The sequence below is a fragment of the Camelus bactrianus genome, chromosome 29 (genome assembly GCF_048773025.1).
Source record: "Camelus bactrianus isolate YW-2024 breed Bactrian camel chromosome 29, ASM4877302v1, whole genome shotgun sequence".
NCBI lineage: Eukaryota > Metazoa > Chordata > Mammalia > Artiodactyla > Camelidae > Camelus > Camelus bactrianus.
The window spans coordinates 10581904-10608426 of record NC_133567.1 but is presented as its reverse complement, the minus strand read 5'-3'; the positions used below and the strand labels follow the sequence as shown (position 1 = coordinate 10608426).

The 26523-nt window shown below is 35.3% G+C and overlaps 1 protein-coding gene across 1 annotated transcript; it reads left to right on the top strand.

The window, feature by feature from the left end:
• Positions 1 to 320: 320 nt before the first annotated feature.
• VCPIP1 (valosin containing protein interacting protein 1) lies at positions 321 to 25992 on the top strand. The gene is made up of 3 exons (XM_010970726.3): positions 321 to 3318; positions 10562 to 10648; positions 19209 to 25992. The coding sequence occupies exons 1-3, from the start codon at positions 606 to 608 to the stop codon at positions 20075 to 20077; spliced, it is 3669 nt and encodes a 1222-aa protein (XP_010969028.3). The 5' UTR covers positions 321 to 605; the 3' UTR covers positions 20078 to 25992.
• The last annotated feature ends 531 nt before the right edge of the window (positions 25993 to 26523 follow it).

Genomic DNA, 26523 nt, shown 5'->3' with positions numbered 1-26523 from the left:
GAACCGCAAGGCATCCTAGGAAATGTGGTCTCTCTTACTCATTTTGCTTGGGCCCCAGGGTGGGGAAGACGACAAAAGAGGTACACTTAAAACTACAACTCCCGGCAGGCAACGTGAGTGACAATCTTCCTTTCTGCCTCCCTCCCCACTGCCTTCCTCTTCCTCCTCTCCGCGGGCGCTGAACTGCTTGGCCTCACGGTATTTGTAGTTCTTTACGGATCAAAGATCCCAGCACTTGATGGCCAGGAGAGAGGCTGGAAAACTCTAATTCCCAGAGGGCAGAGCGAAAGCTGCGCCTGCGCAGTGTCGGTAAGGGCGTGTATGTCTGTGTGTCTGAGGGAGAGAGAGCGAGAGTGACTGAGTGTGAGTGCGGGGTAGGGTGGTGGCCGTTACGTTCGGGGCAACGGCTACGGCTACGGCGGTGGAGAAGTAAGAGAAACAACGTCCGGCGCTTCCGCCTTCGCTTAGGAGGAGGAGGAGCTGATAGGGAAAGGAAAGTGATTCGCCCTGGGCCTGGACTAGACCGAGTCGGGCCGGGTAGGGTCTGGGCTATGAGCCTTTGAGGGTCGCTTGGGACGCGGAGCAAGACTCGAGAGCCAAGAGCTATGTCTCAGCCGCCGCCGCCGCCTCCGCTGCCGCCGCCACCTCCTCCCCCAGAGGCTCCTCCGACTCCGCCGTCCCTGGCGGCGGCGGCGGCGGCTGCTCCGGGGGGGCTCTCGAAGCGGAGAGACCGGAGAATCCTCTCCGGGAGCTGCCCGGATCCGAAGTGCCAGGCGCGTCTGTTCTTCCCGGCCTCCGGTTCTGTCAGCATCGAGTGTACCGAGTGCGGACAGCGGCACGAGCAGCAACAGCTGCTGGGGGTGGAGGAGGTGACCGACCCGGACGTAGTGCTGCACAACCTGCTGCGGAATGCGCTGCTCGGGGTGACAGGGGCACCCAAGAAGAACACGGAACTGGTAAAGGTGATGGGCCTTTCTAACTACCACTGCAAATTGCTGTCGCCCATATTAGCTCGCTACGGAATGGACAAACAGACAGGCCGGGCTAAGCTTCTCCGGGACATGAACCAGGGCGAACTGTTCGATTGCGCTTTACTGGGTGACCGCGCCTTCCTCATCGAACCAGAGCATGTTAACACGGTGGGCTATGGCAAGGACCGCTCCGGAAGCCTCCTGTATTTGCATGACACTCTTGAGGACATCAAGCGGGCCAATAAAAGTCAGGAATGCCTCATTCCAGTGCATGTGGACGGGGATGGACACTGCCTGGTTCATGCTGTGTCCCGGGCTTTAGTGGGCCGGGAGCTCTTCTGGCACGCCTTGAGAGAGAATCTTAAACAGCACTTTCAGCAGCACCTGGCCCGATATCAAGCTCTGTTCCATGACTTCATTGATGCCGCTGAGTGGGAGGACATTATCAATGAGTGTGACCCTCTGTTTGTACCACCTGAGGGTGTTCCTTTGGGTCTGAGGAACATCCATATATTTGGCCTTGCCAATGTGTTACATCGCCCTATTATTCTGTTAGATTCACTCAGTGGCATGAGAAGCTCTGGTGATTATTCAGCTACCTTTCTGCCAGGGCTCATCCCTGCAGAGAAGTGCACTGGGAGAGATGGTCATTTGAACAAACCAATCTGTATTGCATGGAGTAGCTCTGGTAGAAACCATTATATCCCCTTGGTAGGCATAAAAGGGGCTGCTTTGCCCAAACTGCCTATGAATTTACTTCCTAAAGCATGGGGTGTGCCTCAGGACCTTATTAAGAAGTACATCAAACTTGAGGAGGATGGTGGTTGTGTCATTGGAGGAGACAGAAGTTTGCAGGATAAATACTTACTTAGGCTTGTTGCTGCTATGGAAGAAGTTTTTATGGACAAACACGGTATCCATCCTAGTTTGGTGGCTGATGTCCACCAGTATTTCTACAGGAGGACTGGGGTGATAGGAGTTCAGCCTGAAGAAGTCACAGCAGCTGCTAAAAAAGCAGTAATGGATAATCGCCTTCACAAATGTTTGCTCTGTGGTGCCCTTTCTGAACTTCATGTTCCTCCAGAGTGGTTGGCTCCAGGAGGGAAACTGTATAACCTGGCAAAAAGTACTCATGGACAGCTGAGGCCTGACAAAAATTATAGCTTTCCCTTGAACAATTTGGTTTGCTCATATGATTCAGTGAAAGATGTTCTGGTACCAGACTATGGATTGAGTAACCTAACAGCTTGTAATTGGTGCCATGGCACATCTGTGCGAAGAGTCAGAGGAGATGGGTCTATTGTGTATTTGGATGGGGACAGAACTAATTCTAGGTCCACTGGTGGCAAATGTGGTTGTGGATTCAAACATTTTTGGGACGGTAAAGAGTATGACAATCTACCAGAAGCTTTTCCTATTACTTTGGAATGGGGTGGAAGAGTGGTCAGAGAAACAGTATATTGGTTCCAGTATGAAAGTGATGCATCTTTGAATAGTAATGTTTATGATGTTGCAATGAAACTTGTTACCAAGCACTTTCCAGGTGAATTTGGGAGTGAAATTCTCGTTCAGAAAGTTGTCCACACTATATTGCATCAGACTGCCAAAAAGAATCCTGATGATTATACTCCTGTAAATATAGATGGTGCACATGCCCAGAGAGTTGGAGATGTACAAGGACAAGAATCAGAGTCTCAGCTCCCAACTAAAATTATTCTTACTGGACAGAAAACAAAAACTTTGCACAAGGAGGAGTTAAACATGAGTAAAACGGAAAGAACTATTCAACAGAATATTACGGAACAGGCTTCTGTAATGCAGAAACGGAAAACAGAGAAGTTAAAACAAGAACAAAAAGGACAACCCAGGACTGTTTCCCCCAGTACCATTCGTGATGGTCCATCCTCTGCACCTGCCACCCCTACCAAGGCTCCCTACTCACCAACAACTTCTAAGGAGAAAAAGATCCGTATAACAACTAATGATGGACGACAGTCCATGGTTACACTTAAGTCTTCAACAACCTTTTTTGAACTTCAGGAAAGCATAGCCAGAGAATTTAACATTCCTCCATATTTACAGTGTATTCGGTATGGCTTTCCCCCTAAAGAGTTAATGCCACCGCAGGCTGGAATGGAAAAGGAGCCAGTTCCTTTACAGCATGGTGACAGAATTACAATAGAAATTCTAAAAAGTAAAGCTGAAGCGGGTCAGTCTGCTGCAGCCCACTCAGCCCACACTGTGAAACAAGAAGAGGGTGCTGTCACTGGTAAACTGTCATCTAAGGAACTTCAGGAGCAAGCTGACAAAGAAATGTACTCCTTGTGTCTTTTAGCAACGTTAATGGGTAAGATCAATTTGACTTGATACTATTTCTTAACTTAATTGTGAATGTAATATGCTAAGTTTTTCTGTTGTCTTTGTGAAAAAAAAATCTGGTCATTGTAAGAACTGTTTGATTATATATTTTAGAAGAAAATTTTTTCTTTCATTTTTTGGCAGTAGATGGCTGTTAGTGTAGTTCTCTATTGAGTAAGTATTAGGAAAACGTAACTAAGAAAGTGAAAGTGATCCCTTAATTGTCACCAGATTATTTAAATATAATGTATTCTTGTAATTGTTTTTTTTTTTTTAAATAGGCTTGTAATGTATCCATTTAAAGCCTTTTTCATTTTTACCCCCGTTGGCTCTATTGAGCCTGCCCACCTTTCCCCTTTTCATTTATTTTTAAATTTCATTTTCTTGCATGTCATGTGATTTCAGGACTTCCTGTTTGATGAATTGCAGTTTCTGGGTTTATATGCTCACTGCACTTCCCAACTAATAGTCTCTCTCCTCCATTTCCTGTTCTGCTTTTCCCAGTTCATCACGTTTTTCTTATTTGTTCATTAAGATTTGTGCTCTAAGTAATTTTCTTGTTCGGTGACTCTTTGCCATCAGTTGTAATCAACTATTTATTATAACTCATGAGAAACATAAGAAACAGAGGTAGATGTTAATGATGTTGCTTAAGAAGCATTTCTTTTTAATAATTCAGCACAAATTAAAGGAAAATATATTATCAACCACATATGTAATTTAAAGCTTTGGATAATTTGGGAAATGATCCAGTGGTGTGTTTTTTACATTTTTTTTTTTGTCTAATCTTTGTTTTTAGATTACTGTGAATATGGTTTATTAAGGCTTAAAGTAGAAAAATTGAAATAAATTACCTATTAGAGGGGCCTTGTTTTTGCTGAGATTAGAGCTTTCAACTAGAAAAATGATCTGGGTTTTGATTGTGTTTTCTAAGAGTACTGAATTTCAGTGACTTGGGCCTTGACCCACCAAAATGAAGATTATTTATTTCTGGCTTGTTAAATTTGGGGGCCTAGTAGTTAATGGGGATCTAAAAGCTTTGTACCAATTTGTTACTTAATATTGCTGACTCTATTTGGGGGACACATTATCATTGAATTGGGGGATATGTCAAGAAATGTACTAAGCACTTTACATTTTACTATCTCTTAGAGCTTTTAGTTTCTCAGAGACTGTATGGAATAAAGGAAATGATTGTGATTTTTGCAGTCAGACCTCGAATTTGAATCCTGGCTCCACTACTTATAAATTTAGTAATTTCGGGCAAACTACTTAACCCCCAAAGTACTTTAGTTGCCTCCTCTCACAAGATACTCCTTGTAGTTAGTACATAGGGCAACAGTAAAGTACTCCCAGAATTCTGAAAGCTGAATGCCCTCAGCACAGAATGGATAAAATTAGATATATGCAGAAGGCACTTTTTTAAAAACCAGCAACCTCCAGGTCAAAACAGGGAAGAGGTCTTTCTTAATAGAAGAGGAACTCTTGAGGACGTGTCTCATATCAAACTTTGGATGCTCAGCACCTGGTACAGTGCCCAGCAGGTAGTAGGCACTTTGAAATGTTTTTGATTGAATTAAACAGATGACATTACCATATCTAAAGAAAGGCTGTATCAGCAGAAATGGAATGGCTGGTCAGCATTGAACATTGAAAAAGAGTTGAAAAGCAGAATTTGGCACTGTTCATACACTGCTATACAAAAGGAAAAAATATATCAACTGGGGTTCATGAAAATTCTAGTAACTAGAAAGGTAATCTCTGTTGAGGGCAGGAATATTTGATCAGTTCTCTCCATGGCCTGCCTGAAAGATCTGTATCCCTTTACTGATTCCATAGTTATCAAGCATCTAGTCTGATCACTCATTTAGCTTCCTGATGTAAGTACTGATGTACAGGTGAGAGTGCAGGTGAGGATTATGTTCACTTGGAAGACTCTATTCTCCATTGTAGATGAATAAATTGGCACAGGTGAGATTATGATCAGTAGTCTAAAAGTCTAGTCAGCATAATATATTTCATAATGAAAATTAGTAAAATAATTCTGGTTTACAGTTAGTCACTTTTTGAGTTTGGATTGAGGCTTCTGGACCTGAATATCTGAGTGCTAGACTGTGGACTGCGATGAGTTGACCAAGATAATATATATTTTTTTATTATTATTAAACTTAATTAATTGATTTTTTATTGAAGTATAGCTGGTTTACAATGTTATATTAATTTCTGGTATACAGCATAGAGATTCAGTTATACGTACATATATTCCTTTTCATATTCTTTTTCATTATAGGCTATTACAAAGTATTGAATATTCTTCCCTGTGCTATATAGTAGTTCCTTGTTGTTTATCTACAGGATAATGTCTGCTTGCTATGCTCTCTTCCCTCTTCACCTCCAACATTTATCTTGCTGCCCCTACAAACCCGCACATTCAAGTCTTCCACTTCTACTCCTGACACAAAATTTAAGCATAAAAAGAGTGTTTTGCTAATTTTATAGTGGTGGTACTTGATAGATTTCTTGCTTTGAAGAACTGAGACGGTGCTTGGCCTGTATTAGTCCTTCTATAAATATTAGTTTTCTACCTTTAATTCTCTTAACTGTATTTGAATTAAGTAGAGGATATTCTTAATTAAAAGTGGTATGTTTGTAAAAATGTCAATTTGGAGATAGCTAAGTAAGTACACATAACCTTATATAAAGAGTGCTGAAGAACTATTGATATTTAGATTGAAGAGGGCTGGAAAATGGAAAATGACAGGGTTTGTTTAGAAAATTGCAGGTTTCAAAGTGCAGAAATGCCTTTGTGAATTACTAAATGAGAGCTAAGCTGATGGTACGTTAGTTTAGAAAATAGCTCATCAAGCTTCATGCTGTTCGAATAGCTGGCTCCTTATTTAGGTTAAGGCTTCAATATCATTTTCTATTTTTAAAATTTTTCATTTAAATTGAAGTATAGTTGATTATAATGTATGTTAATTTCTGGTGTACAGCATAGTGATTCATTTATATATATATATATGTATTCCTTTTAATATTCTTTTACATTATAGGCCATTACAAGGTATTGAATATAATTCCCTGTTCTATACAGTAGGACCTTGTTGTTTATCTATTTCATGTATAGTAGTTAGTATCCATGAATCCTAAGCTCCCAATTTAACCCTTCTACCCCCTTTCTCCCCTGGTAACCATAAGTTTGTTGTCTTTGTGAATCTGTCTCTGTTTTGTAAATAAGTTCATTTGTGTCCTTTTTTTTTTTTTTAAGATTCCACATATAAGTGATACCATATGGTATTTTTCTTTCTCTTTCTGACTTCACTTATTGTCCAAGTCCATCCACGATGCTGCAAATGGCATTATTTTATTCCTTTTTATGGCTAAGTAGTATTCCATTCCTCACCTTCCTTTATTCAGTCATCTGTCAGTGGATATTTAGGTTGCTTCCTACTCTTGGCCATTATAAATAGTGCTGCTATGAACATTGGGATGCATATATCTTTTTGAGTTAGAGTTTCCTCCAGGTATTCCTCCAGATATATGCCCAGGAGTGGAACTGCTGGATGTTAGGGTAAGTGTATTTTCAGTTTCTTAAGTAATCTCTGTGCTGTTTCCATCATGGCTGCACCAAACTACATTCCCACCAACAGTGTAGGAGGGTTCCCTTTTCTCTATACTCTCTCCAACATTTATCATTTGTGAACTTTTTAATGATGGCCATTCTGACTGGGGTGAGTTGATACCTCATTGTAGTTTTTTTTTTTTTTCTTTTTCATTGAAGTATAGTCAATTTACAATGTTGTGTCAATTTCTGGCATACAGCATATAATTCTTTTCATATTCTTTTTCATTATAGGTTACTCACAAGATATTGAATATAGTTCCCTGTGCTATACAGTATAAACTTACTGTTTATCTATTTTATATGTAATAGTTAGGATCTGCAAACCTCAAACTCCCAGTTTACCCATTCTCAACCCTTTTCCCCTTTGGTTAGCATAAGTTTGTCTTGTATGTCTATGAGTTTGTTTCTGTTTCATAAATAAGTTCATTTGTGTCTTTTTTTTTAGATTCCACATTTTATTGAGATCATATGGTATTTTTCTTTCTCTTTCTGGCTTACCTCACTTAGAATGACGATCTCCAGGTCCATCCATGTTGCTGCAAATGGCATTATGTTATTCTTTTTAATGACAGTAGTATTCCATTTTGTGTGTGTATGTTTGTGTGTTATCACAACTTCTCATTTGCATTTCTCTGATAACTAGCGATATTGAGCATTTTTTCATGTACCAGTTGGCCATTTGTATATCTTCATTGGAGAAATGCTTGTTTAGGTCTTCTGCCCAATTTTTGGATTGGGTTGTTTGTTTTTTTCTTATTGAATTGTATGAGCTCTTTGTGTATTCTGGAATTTAAGCCCTTGTCAGTTGCATCATCAGAGGTTTTCTCCTGACCACCTTATCTAAGGGTCTGAGAGACCTTTGCAAAACCATTCTAAGTAGGTCCCATTTACTGCTGCACCCTGTTAATTTCCCTCATAGCAACTATTACAGGTTTTCATTATCTTATTTGTTGGTTTATTTATTCATTTGCCTCTCCCTTTGGTAACCATAAGTTTGTTTTCCATGTTTGTGAGTCTGTTTCTGTTTTGTAAATTAGTTCATTTGTGTCCTATTTTAGATTCCACATGTAAGTGATATCATATGGTATTTGTCTTTCTCTTTCTGATTTACTTAGTATGATAATCTCTTGGTCCATCCATGTTGCTGCAGATGGCATTATTTCACTCTTTTTTATGGCTGAGTAGTATTCCATTGTGTATATATACCACATCTTCTTTAGGAATGCTGGCCTTTTTAACTCACTTTTAACCTGATGATTTTGTTATTAGTTGTAAAAATAAGAAAAACATAATGATTTTTAAAAAATGTTTAATTTTAACATACTTTTAAAAATTGCTTCTTATTAAAGAGGGAAAAAATTAAATAACCAAAAGGAAAAACATCCATAATATGGATGACTTTAGTGGAAGTATGTATATACCAAAGGAAATGATTTGCCTGTTTTTTCTCCTAGCCAGTTGTTGATGCCATGGATTTCTATAAGAAAAGAGAGTGGGTAGTTCTGCCAAATTTATTGTAAAGGTTTAGTATCTAGTGGAGGTTTAGTATCAGTGAAAAGGGTGTAAGTTGTGGAATGATACATAGGGTTCAAATCCAGGCTTTGCCACTTCCTAGCTGTTTGATTTGGGAGAATTTTTTAAACTCTCTGAGCTTGGTTCCTCTTCTGTAAAGGGCTCAGTTGTGATGAGAAAATGAAATTATGTAAGGTGCCTGCTCTGAGCTGGGTAGATAATAGAGATATAGATGGTATTCATCCTTCGTTTAAAGCAGTAGAGCATGCGTACTCAGTGGGGCCATGTAGGTCTGAAGAGGGTGAAAATTGGTTCTTGGAAGAGGGAGAGGGTAAAATAAATCTTATTCTGTTTAATGAATAAAGTGCAGATATACATATAGTACATAAACAGGTAACTAGTATACCTATAGTGTTCAAATACCACGGGGGAGGCAGATTAGGAAAATAATGTCTAAAAAGAATCTTTAGGGAGAGATAATGAAAACAAGTTAGATTAACACTCCAATAGAGTTGTTTTTTTTTTAACTTTTTTTTAATTGAGTTATAGTCATTTTACATAGAGTTCTTACTTTTTAGAGTTCTGCCTGCTTAAATAAGGAATAGTCAGGCATGTAAAGTACTAAGAAATGTCATTTTTCTTACTAGTGTTTAGGTGGTCAGTTCTGAGAAGTTTACTATTTTGGCACCTGTTTAGATTTTGACCAAAAAAATTAAGTGCTACTGTATAGTTTTTTGATATGTTTTTATTCTAGAATATTTGATAAATGATATCCTGGAGTATTTGGTAAACTGCTAAGTACATTTAAGATAACATTGATAATAACTAAGTGAAAGGTTATCATCATAGAAATAATTTATCTAAATAAAATTTAATAATAAGTTCAGCAATCAGAACATCTGCCAGAAGTTATTAATGTTCTGTATTTGGGGGTTCTTACTAATATTCAATAGTTTAAACTACTGTGTCCACCCTTAAATATTGCCCTATTCTAGCAGTACTGTATCATTAGTGAATTAACTGTTTGTGTGAGGTAAATGTTCTAGTTAACTGAAACTTTAAGTGCCAAGGCTTTTTAAATTTGTGTACTTTAAGCTGATAATACTGAGCAACTTTAGCCAACTGCCATGCAAATTCATACTCTCATTTATGAATGTAGAAGGAGTTAGAGCTCTGAGAGATTGTAGGTACATAGTGATTAGTTCACAATCATCAATAACCCCCATTCAAAGCTCAGATCTAACAGTATAATCTTCTAGTAGGAAAGATAAATTCTAACATTCTTTGTTAAAATAACTACGAAAGGTCCTGATTATAAAAGCAGTACATTTATATTATCAGACCAGAAAATAATGAAAGTATAAAGGAAAAAAAATGACCACAGTCCACAAACCAAAAGTAACTTTTATATTCCTTCCATTCTTTATTAACTTCTTGAACAGTGATTATCACTCTTAACTTTTTATTTGAAACTTCTTATTGATAATAGGCACTGTCAAAGGATGTTCTTGAAAAAATGTTTTTGTGAAATGGTGAAATTTGTGGACTTCCAAAGTTTTTTTCTAAATCTTGTCAACAGTTCATTTCCCCCCTAAATTTATTAGTTTTAACATAAATGTAGAATATATTTTTTATATTATACTTTAAAAACATAAAAATCTTTCTGTAACCTTTTCTGTTGTTCTCGTCCAAAGTTAGCAAACTAGTTTACTTTGAACTGGACTGAGTGTTCATATATATTTTGTTTAATATGCCCAGTATTGATTCATGCAGTCTTAAAAATGCTTTTGAATTAGTTTCTACTTTTAAAAATTGGGAGAGTTAATGTTAAAAACCTGGATTTTTGGCTTCTCTTGAAATGCCACTTGATCTTGAAATATTGGGCTTGTACTCTTCCATGACGGCACTTGGCAGTGGCTGCCACCTTTAGATGAACCATGTTTTTTTTAGTGTGCCGTAGTCCCTGTTATATACTAGACTGCATCTCTCATATGGGAGATCTGCCTTACAGTCTCTGAGGCTAATCCACATTAAAGCAAGCCTGGGTTGAACTCTCTTATTTGTTGCTAATATTGTACCTTTTTTTATTTTACAGGAGAAGATGTATGGTCTTATGCAAAGGGGCTTCCTCACATGTTCCAGCAGGGTGGTGTATTCTACAACATTATGAAGAAAACCATGGGTATGGTTGATTTCTGATTTTATTCTTAGATAATATCTCCACTTAAGCTATTATAAGATTAAGAAAGTTCAGATAATATTCTTCTGAAACTATTTCCAATGTTAATTTTAGGTATATATTCTTCTTTGCTAGTCTGCCTAGTTAAAATGGATTATTATCCTGATATGGTCAGCTATGTTTCCTGCTATAATATTACTAAAAATCTTGTATCACTTTCTTCTATTTTTTCATTTAAGTTATATATGTGATCCTTAACAACTAAAGACAGATTGTGAAATGACAAACTGATTTGTTTATAATGCTAGTGACTATCCCAGAACCAGATAATACAGTTTTTTTGTTGTTGTTCTGTTTTGACTATGAGTACTATGTACTTCAGGGTTTTATGGATTCTAGGAAACAGCTCACTTTACATTTGACTTCTTTTCACATCGTGTATATGCTGTTTATAAGGATATGTGCAAGTATGTAACTGTTATCTTCAGAGTTTTAAGGTCTTAAGAGAGAGGTCGCCAGTATGTGTGTTTGGACCCCATAGGTTTTTTCAAAGATTTGATGTGAATGCTTTTAGCCCCAGAATTTATTATGCTGGCTATTTCACCTTTTCATCTACCTGACCTCTGCAGACATTAAATACATAATCTCTATTTTATGTTTTTTTCTTTCTCATGCACTTTTTTCCTTATTAAAAAAACAAAACCCAATTTGGCTGTTGAAAAATGTCCAAACATATAAAAGTAGCAAGAATAATGTAGTTAATCCCTATTTACCTACCACCCAGGTTCAGTAATTATCAGTAAATTTCTTCTCATCCCCTCTCAAACAGATTATTTTTAAAGTAAATCTGAGACATAATTTCATCTGTAAGAACCTCAGTATGTATTTCTAAAAGTAAGAACTTTTCTTTTAAAAATAACCTTCATTGTAAAATGACTGTAACTCAATAAAAAAGTTAAAAAAAAAACCTTGATACTATTAGCACATCGAAAAAGCATGAACAATAATTTTTAAATATCACCAAGTATTCAGACAGTGTATAAATTTCCTTGATTTTTGAGAATCTAAAAAATGCTTTTTTCTTTTGATTTATTGAATCAGGGACCAAAGAATGGCTAGCTAGCCAGTTGGCTTCTTTCCTTCCTTCCTTTCTAAGACAGGGTTATTGAAGCATGACTTGCATACAGTAAAATTCACCCTTTTTAGGTATACAAGTATATGAATTTTGACAAACATATACAGTCATATAACCACTATCACAATCAAGATATAAAATATTTCCATCGTTCTAAAAAGTGGGCTTGTGCCCCTTTCTGATTGATCCCTTACCTCTAACCCCCAGGCCCTGGCACTAAACCACTAAAGATTTGATTTCTGTCCCTATACTGTTTGCTTTCTTCATATCACGGTATAAATGGAACCAAATAGTTTAACATTTTGTGTCTGGCTTCTTTGAGCACAGGAGTTGGTAACTACCTGTGGGCCATATCAGTCTCCACTGCCTGCTGTGTGTAAAGTTTTATCAGAGCATAGCCACACTCGGGTTTACGTCTTGTCTATGACTGCTTTCACAGTGCAATGGCAGAGTTGTGTAGTTGTGACAGAGACTATATGGTCTGCAAAACCTAAAATATTTACTATGTTGCCCCTTTCACAGGAAAATTTTGTCAGTTTGTTGTAGCCTAATGCTTTTGAGATCCATCTGTCTGGTTGTATGTATTAGTAGTTTATTCATTATTATTGCTGAGTAGTATTCCATTGTATGGATAGATCACATTTTAAAAATTCCATAACCAATTGGAGGACTTTCGGTTTGTTTTAAGTTTTTGGCTACTATGAATAAAGCCACTGTAAACAGTTGTGTACAGGTCTTTGTGTGGACATGTGTTTTCACTTGTCTTTGGTAAATAGCTAGGAGTGGGATTGCTGAGTCATGTGAAAAGTATACGCTCATCTTTATAAAACACTTCCAAACCATTTTCCAAAGCGGCTGGGCCATTTTGTGTTCCTCTGGCACTTGGTAGTATCGGTTTTTGTTTTTAAAACCATTCTAATAGATTTATAGTACTATCTCTTAGTGGTTTTAGTTTGTGCATCTCTAATAACTGATGATGTTGAACATCTTTTCATGTGCTTATTTGCTATCTTATTATTTGGGGCCCATTTTAAAGTTGGTTTGAATTTTTTAAATTGTGTTTTGAGAGTTCTTTATATATTCTGGGCACACATCATTTATCAGATAATTATTTTGCACATATTTTCTCCCAGTTTGTAACTTGTCTTTTCAGTCTTTCAACGTTATCTTTTGAAGATCAGAGGTTTCTAATTTTGATGATCAATTTAACAATCTTTTCTTTTATGATTCATACTTTTTATGTCCTTTCCAGGAGATCTTTGCCTTATTCCAAGGTCACAAAAAAATATCTTCTGTGTTTTCTTCTAGGAGTTTTGTAGTTTTAGGTTTTATATGTAGGTGTATGATCCATTTTGAGTTGGTTTGTTGGAAGGTATGAGGCGAGGTTCATTTTTTTAATGGATGTTCAATTGCTCCAGCGATATTTGTTGGAAAAGCTATAATTTATCCATAGAATTACTCTGGTACTTTTATCAAAAATCAATTGACCATGAATTATACACTTTAAAAAGGTGAATTATATGCAAAATACACATCAATAAAATTATTTAAAAAAATTCAATTGACCGTGTTCATATGGGTTTATTTCTAGAATCTCTTTTCTATTTTGTTGATTTATGTATCTCTCCTTTCACCAATACCACAGTCTTGATTACTGTATCTTTGTAGTAATTCTTGAAATCAGTTAGTAGGAGTCCTCCATCTTCATTCTTTCTCAGAATTGTTTTGGGCATTCTAGATGCTTTGCTCATCCATATAAATTTTATTTTATTTTTTTGCAGGGGAGATAATTAGGTTTATTTCTTTTTTTAGATGGGGTACTGGGGATTGAACCTCGTGCATGCTAGGCATGTGCTGTAGCACTTGAGCTATACCCTCTCCACCTTATTCATACAAATTTTAGAATCAACTTGTCAACTTCTACCAAAAAAAGTCTGCTGGGATTTTTATTGTGATTGTGTTGAATCTGTAGAATAAATTGAGGACAATTGATATTTTGACAACATCGAGTCTTCTGATTCATGACAATGTTACATTTCTTTATTTATATAAGTCTTCTTTAATTTCTCTCATCAAAATTTTATAATTTTTAACATGTAATTCTTGCATATCCATTGTTAGATTTGTACCTAAATATTTCATGTTTGGGGGATGCTGTTATAAAAGATTCTTTTTGAAAATTCCAGTTTCCTGTTGTTCATTGCTTAGTGCATAGAAATCAGATAGGTTTTTATGCTTTAACCTTGTATCCTGTGACCTTGCTAAACTCACATGTTAGTTCTAGTAGCTTTTTAGCCGATTCTTTGGGATTGTCTGTGTAGGTCATCAAGTCTTTTGCAAATAAAAAACTTTTAGTTCTTCCATTTCAATATATATGCCATTTATGTCTTTCTCTTGCTTTATTGCACTGGCTGTAAATTCAATGTAGAATAGTGGTGAGGGTGGACATCCTTGCCTTGTTTCTGGTCTGAGGGGGAAAGCATTCAGACCTGTAGGTTTTTCAGCAATGCCCTTTTGTCAGGTTGAAAACACTCCCTTCTATTCCTAGTTTATAGATAGTTTTATGGTATTGTGAATGGATGTTGAATTCCATCAGGTGCTCTTTTCCTCCTGATTCCATCTACTAAAATGATCTTACAAGGTTTTTCTCTTTAGTTTGTTGACAGCATGAATTACATTGATTTTTGAATGTTGAAAACCAGCATCACATGCTGGATTCTAATTGCTAATATTTCACTGAGTGTTTTTTGACATGGTATTCATGAGTTATAGTGGAATGTAGTTTTCTTGTAATGACGTTTAGTCAGGGTAACGTTGGCTTCACACAGTAAGAGTTGGGAAGTGTTCATTCCTCTTCTGTTTTCTGGTAAATTTTGTAATAGCTCTGATATTATTTCTTTCTTAATGTTTGGTAGAATTCACCAGTGAAGCCATCTGTGCTTGAGGTTTTCTTTATTGGACAGTTTTTAACTATGAATTTAATTTCTTTAATAGAGTGCTCTTAAGGTTATCCCTTTCTTCTTGAGGAAGCTTTGTTAGTTTTGTCTTTCAAGAAGTCTGTTTTTTCAAGAATATATGTTTTTTCAATATATTCAGTCTTGTGCAACTATCACCATAATCACTTTTAGAATATTTTCATCTAGGTTATCGATTTCATTGGCATAAAATTGCTTATAAAATTCCCTTATGATCCTTTTAATATCTGTCAGGTCTATAGCTCTGTCATTTCTCATTTTGTGCCTTTCTTGTTTTCCTGACCAATCCAGCTAATGGTTTATCAGTTTTATCGATCTTTTCAAAGAAACAGCTTTGGTTTCATAGCTTTTCTCTGTTGTTTTCCTGATTTCAGTTTCATTGATTTCTGTTACTTTTTCCTTTCTTATGCCTGCTTTGGGTTTAATTTGCACTGTCCTTCTAGTTTAAGTAGAAGCTTAGACTATTGATTATAAATTTTTGTTTTCTAATATAAGCATTTAAAGCTATCAATTTCTCTCTGAGCATCCCCCTGCCATTTTTTTTTTCATCCCTTTCTTTTTAACTCTAATCTTTCACTTCATTCTACCTTCTGAAATAAATTGATACCAGGTAATGGTTTTTCCTAAAGGTATTATTTAATTAGAATTGATTATAGGGCTTGCAGTAATTGGGGTAAGTATGCATTGTCTTTCATACAACTGAAAATAACTTCCTTCAGTTGTTTTTTGTGTGTTGGGAGGGTTGTGGTGGGTGGTGTGGGGATGATTCTCTTGATTATTTTCTAAGTAGTTTTCTGTTTCTGGTTTGAAGTTATTCTTAAAATGTTTGCTGGGATGCTAAGACAGTTTAATGGAGAAAGAATAGTTTTTTTCAGTAAATTGTGTTGGAACAACTGGATATCCACATGCAAGAGAATGAAGTTTGGCCTGTACCTTGCACCAAATAATTTTGAGAATTAAGCCAAAATGTATAAAAAACCTGGGTATAAGAGCTAAAACTTGAAAACTCTTGGAAGAAAACATAGGCATAAAACTTCTTAATTTTGGATTAGGCCAGATTTTCTTAGATATGACACCAACAGTACAAGCAACAAAAGAAAAAAGTAGATAAATAAAAAGCAAACTTTTGTGCTACAAAGGACACCAACAAGAAAGTGATATGACGACCCACAGAACAGGAGAAAATTCTGCATATTATATATCAGAGAGTAGATTTGCATCTAGAATATAAAGAACTCAGCAATAAAAACACAACCTAGTTAAAAAATGGGTAAAGGATCTGAATAGACATTATTCAAAGAAAATATATAAATGGCCAGTAAGCACATGAACTGATGCTCAACATCATTAATCATAGGGAAATGCAAACCAAAACCATGAGATAGCACTTCCCACTCACTAAGATGGCTATAATCAAAAAGACAGAGAATAAGAACTATTGGCAATGAAATCCTAGTGAGCATGTAAAATGGTGCAACTACTTGAGAAAAAAGTCTGGCAGTTCCTCAAAAGATTTTAAAAAGATGTGGTATATCCATACAATGGACTATTACTTGGCAATAAAAAGAATGAAGTACTGGTATAGACTGTGTTGGGGATGAACTTTGAAAATATTCTGCTACATGAAACAAGCCAGAAACAAAAGACCATATATTGTATTATTTCAGTTATATGAAAAGTCATATAAATGACAAAATAGGCACACCTAGAGGGAGACAGAGTAAATCAGCGGTTGTCTAGGGCTGGGAGTTGGGTGGCAGAGGGGGAATGGGAGTGACTGCTGATGAGTTCAGGGTTTCTTTTTGGGGTGATGAAAATGTTCCAAAAGCGATTATGGTGATGGTTACTCAACTCTGAATATACTAAAAACGTTCAACTGTACACTTAAAACAGGTGAATTATATGTGACTTATGTTATTATGTCTTTTGGTGTATATGTGCAATGGAATTGTTGATATGTGATATAGACATTTCAATACACCTTGATTCTTAAAATGGAAAAGACTATATAAGTTATATAAAACCTAAGTGACTGTGTTTAAAGGGATCAGGATCACAACATTTGAAGTATTTGCATTGTGTTTTTTTTTAACATGTGTTTTAAAATTTTATAATAATGTAAAGTCTAGAAACTGGAAGTGGGAAACATCACCTGCCAAGTATCTGTCTTATCCATGTATTTTTTTTGGCATGATTGTAATTATAGTACTTAGATTTGTTTCCTGCTGTTTTACCATCATGCACATTTTACTGTATGTATGAGGCATTATAGATTTCTTCTTTATATCAGTATTAATAGCTGCATATTACTTCCATCAGGTAGATAGACCATTATTTTCTTAACCATTCTCTTCTTGTTGAAAGCTTAGATTGTTTCCAGTGTTTCATTATAAGTAATGTGATAAACATGTGTGGGACTATGATTCTCACCAGGGATAGCCAAAAGAAAGCACCACAGCAGCAGCCTGGAAACAATTACAAACCCTTCTTGATCTAATAGAGAAATTAACTATTGACTGCCTGATTTGTATTAGGCACTGTGGTATGTGCTTTGCATGTATTCCCATGTAATCCTCAAATAATTAGTGAAATGAGCAGTATACTCATTGTTATACTTGCCTAGTTGCATTATAATTATCTATTTGTATCCATCTTCTAAGAATTACATTTTATTTTTGAATCTTCAGGGTCTACTTTAGTTCCTGACACATAGTGAGGCTCAATAGATATTATCTATTGAAATGAAAGTTTAAAAGCTTTGCCTAGAGGCATCCCTGGCCTTACCATTCAAAATTCTCTTCTTTGCTACCTTTGTTTCCTGAGCCATGGTTTATAGCTCTCTGAAGTAGGCAGTAAACTGATTTCAAAGTTGTACCCTGAAAGGTACTATTTAGAAATCTCTGATTTTAACTTTTCTGGGGTTTTTTGGTCAGTTATTTCTGCCAAAAATGTTATGCCAAGAGGAAATTCTCATTGGATTTTTGCTCATCACTGAAATGAATGTTTATTTGAAATTAGTATATGTTATTTATTCATTTGAAGTTTAGTTCATTTGCCTGGTTATTTGGAATATTCACAGTAATGTATATTGGAACCACTCTGTAGCTTTCTTCAGAGGAGTAAAGAACTATTAATAACCTACAAAACTGGAGAGAGACTACCTAAATGCCCACAAAGCATTCTAGAGTTTGCTCATCCTTCCCCTCTGAATTTCTGTAGCACTTACTAACAATTTTATTCATTTTTAACTAGTTTGCTTTTGCCTTTGTGTTTTGCCATAAACATTCCCATATGCACCATATATTATTAAAAGTTCTCTACCTCATTTAAAAAAAAATCTGTGGTTTCATAAAATTTGAAAACTTATTTTTGCATACTTGGAGTATTCTTTGAGTGACAAATTTAAAATGTAAGGTTATGGATAGCTTAAAACATACATGTAATTTTTTTATACCCAGGCTGGAAAAAGTGTAAAGTTTTAAAACACCATGTAGTGAGACCAAACTCTTCAACTAGAATATAAAGGGAAGCCTGCTTAAAGTTCTTTTCTTCTACTGCTGCGTTAGTTGACCCTGAGAAGTGTATCACACTGGGCCATTTGAGGAGTGTCCATAACTCAGTCTTATTTTGGTGATTCTGATCTGCCAGAGAGGAATAATAATTGTTAACATGAAATACAGCAATTTTCTATATATACTGGTAGGAAGATACTGTTAATTTATTGTGACGAAGTGTCAATTCTGCCAATTCTTGCAGTTATACTGAAGTCACACGTCTTAATCTTAGCTTTCCTAAATGTGCCCCCGCAACTACTGCTCTACCTATGGAATATCTTATTTTGAAAGTTCATATTTTTTTATTTTTGTGAAAAATATGTACCTATGGCACACTAAGAAAACTTTTATTCTGGTATTCTGTAATTCAGTAGAATTCAACACACTATGCAACATGTGTGTACAACATTTTGCCCTTACAGGTATTTTTAAAGTTTGTAATTTGAATTTTAGTAAATGAGAATATATTTTTTGATTGCTTTACTATAAGCAAATGCTTTACTAACTCTGTTGCTGTTGCTAGTGTTTTCCTTATAGTTTAGCTGTTTGTTTCAAGCCTAACTTTCCTAACTTTGTAACAGGTTAATGATATATGTACATATACACATACATATATATACATATATACACACACACATATATATATACATATACACACACACACATATATATATTTAAAGTCCCCTTGGGAACTACTTTAAGGTCTATGGTGATGTTTCTTTTTTTGTAATGGCATTAAATCCTATCAATAAATAAGTATAATAAATAATTTTCTCATTTTGTTTTGAAAGCTGTCACCTGTAGATTATTATTGGAAATTTACTATTGCAGTTATAATTGTCTTTACGACACTTTTTAAGTACGATTTTAACGTGTTAAATTCTTTTTCCTTTCTTAAGGTATGGCTGATGGCAAGCATTGTACTTTTCCACATCTGCCTGGCAAAACCTTTGTCTATAATGCTTCTGAAGATAGACTGGAGTTGTGTGTGGATGCTGCAGGACATTTCCCCATCGGTCCTGATGTTGAAGATTTAGTTAAAGAGGCTGTAAGTCAGGTTCGAGCAGAGGCTACTACAAGAAGTAGGGAATCAAGTCCCTCACATGGGTTATTGAAACTAGGTAGTGGTGGAGTAGTGAAAAAGAAGTCCGAGCAGCTTCACAATGTAACTGCCTTTCAGGGAAAAGGGCATTCTCTAGGAACTGCCTCCAGTGCCCCACACCTTGATCCAAGAGCTAGGGAAGCTCCAGTCGTAAGGAAGCATACCCCAGGGACAGACTTTAGTAGTTCCATTAAAACAGAGCCTTCTGTATTCACAGCTGCTCCTAGTAACAGTGAGCTTATTCGAATAGCTCCTGGGGTAGTTACAATGAGAGACAGCAGGCAGCTTGATCCGGATGTGGTTGAGGCCCAGCGAAAAAAGTTGCAGGAAATGGTTTCTTCTATTCAGGCGTCAATGGACAAGCACTTACGGGATCAAAGTACAGAGCAGTCACCATCTGATCTTCCTCAAAGGAAAGTAGAAGTTATGAGTTCTTCTGTGAAGTCTGGGGGTCTTCAGACTGGCTTACCCGAATCTTTTTCTCTAACTAGTGGCACTGAAAATTTGAGTACGGAAACAACTGATAGCTCTGTGGCAGAGGCACTGGGAGCAACATTTGCCACAAGGTCAAAAGCACAAAAGGGAAGTTCCGTGGAGGAGCCTGAAGAGATGGATAGTCAGGATGCTGAGATGACAAACACAACTGAGCCAATGGATCACTCTTGATTTACTTAGAGGCTAATAAAGGCAGGATGTTTATTGTGAATATGTAATTTTTGTTGGCTGGGCCACATAACTTGATTAGTCATTAAAAATCTTGTACATATATAATTCAAAGATTATATCTTGTTATTCAGTGCATGATAGCAAGTGTGTGATTGGCAATAGCTTTTAATATACTGCTGCCCAGGCTGGCTCTGAATTCCTATAAATTAGTTATTAGATCTGCTGAGATGACTTTCTTCCATATATGTGGTTCATTGGAAGTTCTTTGTAATTTTAATTCCATGAAAGTCTTAATGTTTCAAATATGAAAATTCTCTTGCTAAATATGTTTGATTCCTGAAAAGACTACAACTGGGGGGAAATAAGATTTTGCTAATGTTGATGTCATCAGGGTAACCATTCCACATATTTATTAGCGTGTCAAAGGATTTATGTAAATTTGAAGGTTATCTGAATGAAACTGTATCTTGAAATTCATAAAAGGATATATTAGACACTGGGATCCTGACATTTCTGTGAACATAAACACATTTACAGAGGTATGTATTCTTGGTGAAAATATCTTGAGAATGGAGTGTAATGATATAACATTTTGCTGATTTGAGCAAAGTTAGGAGAAAATATCTATTCTAGAATGATAAAGTCAATGTGATTCAGTAATGTTGCTGTCCAAGCCAACACAGCCAATTGTGTGCTCTGTTGTTAATAATATTTTGAATATTATTATTTTGAATCCTGGCCTAGTCAAGGACCACCAAATTTTTGTTCTTTAATCTTGCAGAAAAGTTGATTGCAAAGTGTAGTAGAAAATAATAAAAATAATGGTAGCAGTACAGTAGTTAATCTCTAATTTTCAGAGTTTTGTCAGATTCACAGAGATTTTATAAATAAGAATTTATCTTTATGAATGAGTTACATTGTTCTACGATTTTGATCAGTGGTATTTAAGCTTGTATATGCTGAGTGTCTTTGAGCCCCTTTGAACCAAAAAATCATTTCCTTTTTTGTTAGAATTTATAAGATTTTCTTCATTTGTTGGCTTCACTTGGATTTGGATGCAAATCTTACTGCATCATACCCTGGTCAACTGGGCATTTGCTGAAATAGTGTATTCATCAAAACTTTAGTGCCAGTTTCCTCAAGAAGCAGCTTTCGTGCTTATTCCTTAAAGACAAAGAATGCTTATCTTGAGATTGGTATTGCACTATTTTATCCTATTCTGCAAATCTATATTCTGAAATGTACACTTTAATCCATCTTTTCCCTCTGTTCACTGAAATTAAGTGGAATTTGAATGGATGAAAGACAAAATGTATGTTAATACAGTCTCTTATCTAGAGCATTCAAAGCCTGGCTGTCTCTGTTTGCTTGTGTAACAGATGCAGAACTGTTTGCCTTTTTAAGAAAATGTACATCAGAAAGTATATCACCAGGTATTTAAAAATCTTAACCTGTTGATTCATGAGGACTATAGACAATACTTTAACTTGTGTTTCCAGATAAGAGAGGTTTGGGGGTTTCTTTCTATGAAAGTATCTCTGACTGAATCCACCCTCACTGAATGAACTGCTCCATTTTGAATAGGGAAAGAAGGGATATCCCAAGATGTTGCAGGTGATGTCTGAGCAAGATACATATTTGGGTTTTATCACATTGCCACATTTTTAAAACCATATTTTTATCTCCATTCTTCTAGATTTCTTTCGTGTACCTTTCTCTAGGTCTATAAATAGAAGGAAAATTTAGAACTTTCATATTGTGCACTAGTTTTGCAAAAAGAACTGCAGCTGCCAAATAATATTTCCCATTTAGTTAGTATAGGTGATGTCTGTGTATTCAATTAAAAATGACAAATATCACTAACCACTATAATTATTTTTGGCTTTTTTCAGCCATTGAAACATCTCGCCCACATACACTTTTTTTAAATACAGGAAAACTATTTAATGAGGGAATGCACTGCTTCCAGGTAAACGATATAATCACCTTTTCTTTAACAAATATTTTCTTCACCTGTGGCTTGGTGTGTTTAATTAATAACTGACATATAATTTCATAGCATAAAGTAAAAATATCACATACACATTTTATCTCATATTAAATACTTGGATTTAGTCAAATTAAAATGCACCTGTGAACATTAGAAGGAGGGCTTAATCTCTGACAACATTATTAATTTCTCTTGCCACAGCAATGCTATTTAGAAACTGGTTAGGTATATGAATATTATAATAATAGTTTGGGTTCTCTCTTGATAAAGAATAAAAGGCTTGATTCTGAGAATGGTCAGATTTCCTAAAATTATTTTAAATCCACTGAAATTTTGTTTTGGTAATTAATGGTTTTTGAGAAGTGGACCAGGTATCAGCTTAACAAAAAAGTTTTAGAACAGAATTTAAGTTCTTGATTATCATCATTTGTCCATCTATATGGTTATCATAATCAAATACATGATTACAGAGTGATTATTTTTTTAGTACTGCCATTTGTAATCACCACAACCTTGAGTCCAAGCTAGAGATCATAAATCAGTTAAAATATTTTCTTAGCCCTACAGGTAACATTCTAACTCTAATTCAGTACTATAATTAAATTCTATTTGCAGTGTTTAACTGAAAATGGAAGTAAAATTATAATTTTTTCTTCTGTAATCCATTTTATAGTTAATAATACCAAGTTTGAATTGATGTCCCAAAGTCCAGGTAGAGTTGAAGGTGATGTGTGTCTTGAATACTGGTAATGAGGAACTGGCTGAAACTGAAGAAAACAGGATGCTGTCAAATATTATGGGCTAGGATATAATGAACGCCAGGGGAGTGGTTACTCAGGAACTAGTTAAAGAGTAAGCCTAAGGCCCATTTTCCCTCCTTTCACTGTATTTCAGGTATTTTATTGGAAAATGTTAGGCTAAAGACCTGAGGAATTTAGCAAATGCTATTGACTGTGAAATTTGCTTTATATCTTCTGATAATTTTGTTTGGTTGTTACAATCAAGCCTACTGCTTGCAATTAAGATTATCAATCAGAAATGCATCTGTGATTCCCAGCCACATAGGTCCTTATTGCCATTATTTTTAAGAATCTAACTTTATTGGAAATTAGTAGACTTTTGCATATGGTCTCTTACCTCAGGGAAGATCACTTGCTAGCAACTCATATACTACTAGTGATAGGTTTCTGGGAATCGTACTGACATTACATGTTAGCAACTAAATGCAAAGTTTGTAACAGTATTATTTTATGTAGTTAAATAACCACTACTACTAACTGACTGCTAATGAACATTTCTCTAAAAAATTTAGACCTCACTAATAACTAACCTTTAAGTATGAAAAAAACCTGTTACTTCTATCTTTAATTATGCTTTGGTCTATGTGACAATATCATAAAGTGTTTATTTCAGAATATCAAACCATTTTGCCATTTTTCAACAGGAATTTCAATTGGCCCATATTTAAAATACTGCAGAGCAGATTTTGAGAGTTTCATGGTTCTCAAAAACTAGGTTTCCATATTAAGATTTTCATAAAAGCCTTTGCAAAATCGGATTAAACTCCACTCATCTTAATATGAGTTTAAAATGATCTTTTATAACAGTAGTAGTGAAATACATACTCTAAGTAAATTAGGGTAGATATAGCCTACATTTCAAGGTTATCATAAAATTTAACAAAATTGTATAACCTCAAGGCTCTTCACAATGTAAGAAATTTTTCACACCAGAGCTATTCACTTGAAAACACCATAGTAGAATGTTTACTTAAGAAATAACAAAAGGGGAGCTTTATCACCAATGTAAAATTTATAGTTAATTGTAAGTTCTGCCCTTCTTAATAATTCTTTGAGATGCTTAATGTTTCAATTCATATTTATTTAATGATACTTAAATCGTGGGAATTTTAACGTTTGTTCCAAAATATCAGAAATTGTAAAAATTGTGAATTACTGGAGAAAATGACATTACTTGTATATCTGACATTTAATTTTTTAAATTATGGAGTCTACATGCTTTTGTAGTATAATACTACTACAATGATTATTCTCTTGTAAAAGAAAAGGAAAACTAGTAAAAAAAAGTTTTAGTTGATGTTATCTGCTTGTGAGTATCAATTACTTAGTATTTAAAATTTTAAGGTATTGCCTACTTTTCTTTAGGATGCACAAATCCCTTCCTGAGCCTTTATGCCTGTGGTAGAGCAATAAAAGACTAAAAAGGTTGTCAGTATTTTCAGATTTATTTGACTGAGAATTAGTGCCAAGAGCTTGAGAGTCTAATTTTTGGAGAGAAATGTTATTTAGAATATGTAAAAATAAGTGTAAGAGTGTAAATATTTAGAAAAGATTAAATAGCAAGTGCTTTAACTGCTAAATAAAATAGTATAGATGTTACATCATCCCTAAGGCACTGGCTGTTATCTGTTATTTTCTGATATTGTGATTGCTGTATATATTACATTTGAGTAATAAATAATTGGTAATAGTGTATTATACCCCTGTTCTACAATACCCCTCACTGTATAGTATGTGAAGCTTTATATGAGTAATAAAACTATAAGTTAATAGATACTGATTTCCCCCTCAACTTCTCCACATCAGCTTTTAAATTTTTATTCTTTAGTTTCCTGGAATTATACCTTAATATTATAACGCATGAAAATGCAGTTCAACTTTACAAAGGAATTCTTAGTGTAACAAAGTTTTTTTTAAAAACTTCCTTCAGTGGGATATCATACAGGAACAGTGATTTCTCCCCTTAATGCAGATTTCAATGCAAATGAAATGGACCCAATTAGAAAAGGATAAGCAAAATTTCCTTAGATATATTATATAATTGGGTCATGTGATGCTTACTGAATATTTAAAGACAAAACAAAGACGTTCTAATAAAGAGAGAACTTGTTTTTGTGCTGTTTTTTAAAAAATGCTGCTGAGAGAATGATGAACTATAGAAAACAGTACTAAATTACATTGGTATAGCTTAGCAATCAACACGACTGATACTTTTAAGTTTTAATGTATATACTTAATGTCTATTTTGTTAGAATAGATTGTTTAACTTAGTGGTCGGAGAGTAGCCTCAGACTTAATAGATCTGAGTCCTGTCACCCTGCTTACTATGTGACCATGTGACACTTTCCTCTCTGGGAAGATAATGACATCTACTCGTGGAGTGATGATTAAATCAGTTAACACATATCAGATAATTAGAACAATGCCTGACATACAGTAAACCCTAAAATGTTTGCTATTATTGTATTATACATCAAAATAATTCAGTAGAGCTCAGTTGCCATGTAAGTGGGATAAATCATACATAGGGCATATATTATTTAAATAATTCATTTTGTTATGTTAAAACTTGCTTTATTTGTGGTATATAATTTATGAGCTAAAAACTGAATGGATGTATGTTCAAATATTTATGCAAGCGCTTTATGACCACATGCAACATTGAAAATCTGGAGAACTGAGTTTGTGCTCTGCGGCTAACTTATTCTGTGACCTAAGGCAAGTCATGGAGCCTTTCAAGACCTCCATTTCTACTATGACTTGTTTCACAGTTGTTATCCTCTTGTTCTGACCACATCATCATGGTCTCACTTGCTGAAGGCATAGTGCTGATGATGGGACAAATGACATGGGTATGAGCCCCAAGTAAATGACATAATTAGGTTTGCTTTGTGATTTGGCTGCACTTGTCCCAGACTTGGACTTTAGTTCTTGTACATGCATGTCACTGGTCACATACAGTTTGGAGCTCTTAAAACCTTCAGTTAGTAAGACAAACATCCTATTATGACAGCTCAGTATGAATTTCATTTTTATTAACTGGCTTTTTCAGACCCCAGTAGCTGCAATTCTAACTGCATAGTTGATTGTTTCTAATCATTAAAAATGTATATAGAAAAACTGAAGTAAGCCTTTAATTGATTTCCTGAACTGTATATGGTATACTGAGGTGAAAAACTTACAGGCTCTTCAAACTCATACTCTTTCGTCGTTGGAACTAAACTTATCTTTGGTGCATTTATCATACTACATAATTCTTTATCTAAAAACATAAATAGTGTGAGAATCTGGGGGGATTATTCCTGTTTGTCAGTTCTATGTACAGAAAGAAACATGGATAGTATGAGGCCTACCTATATAAAACAATGACTTCTTATTTTTATATTTGATTTATGTGATCAACATATGAGACTTGAATCCTTCATTCATTTAAAACTATTAAGCACTGGTCAAATGCCAAGCTTCTGTTGTGGGAACTGGGGAGACCACTCTAAATGAGACAAATTCCATGTGGCTCTTAGAGCTTACATCCCAATGATGGAGATAGAAATACACACCAGTATAAGAACTATCATTTAGTGACCCTTTCCCTATATCCAGGCAATAGGCAAAACACAACATGCAATAATTAGTTTAACCCTCAAAACAACTCTTTG

Excerpts from the sequence above, each read along its gene's own strand:
- VCPIP1 (XM_010970726.3), top strand. The coding sequence starts at position 606 with ATGTCTCAGCCGCCGCCGCCGCCTCCGCTGCCGCCGCCACCTCCTCCC. Across the intron at positions 3,319-10,561 it reads TCTTTTAGCAACGTTAATGG|GAGAAGATGTATGGTCTTAT; the intron begins GTAAGATCAATT and ends TTTATTTTACAG. Across the intron at positions 10,649-19,208 it reads CATTATGAAGAAAACCATGG|GTATGGCTGATGGCAAGCAT; the intron begins GTATGGTTGATT and ends TCCTTTCTTAAG.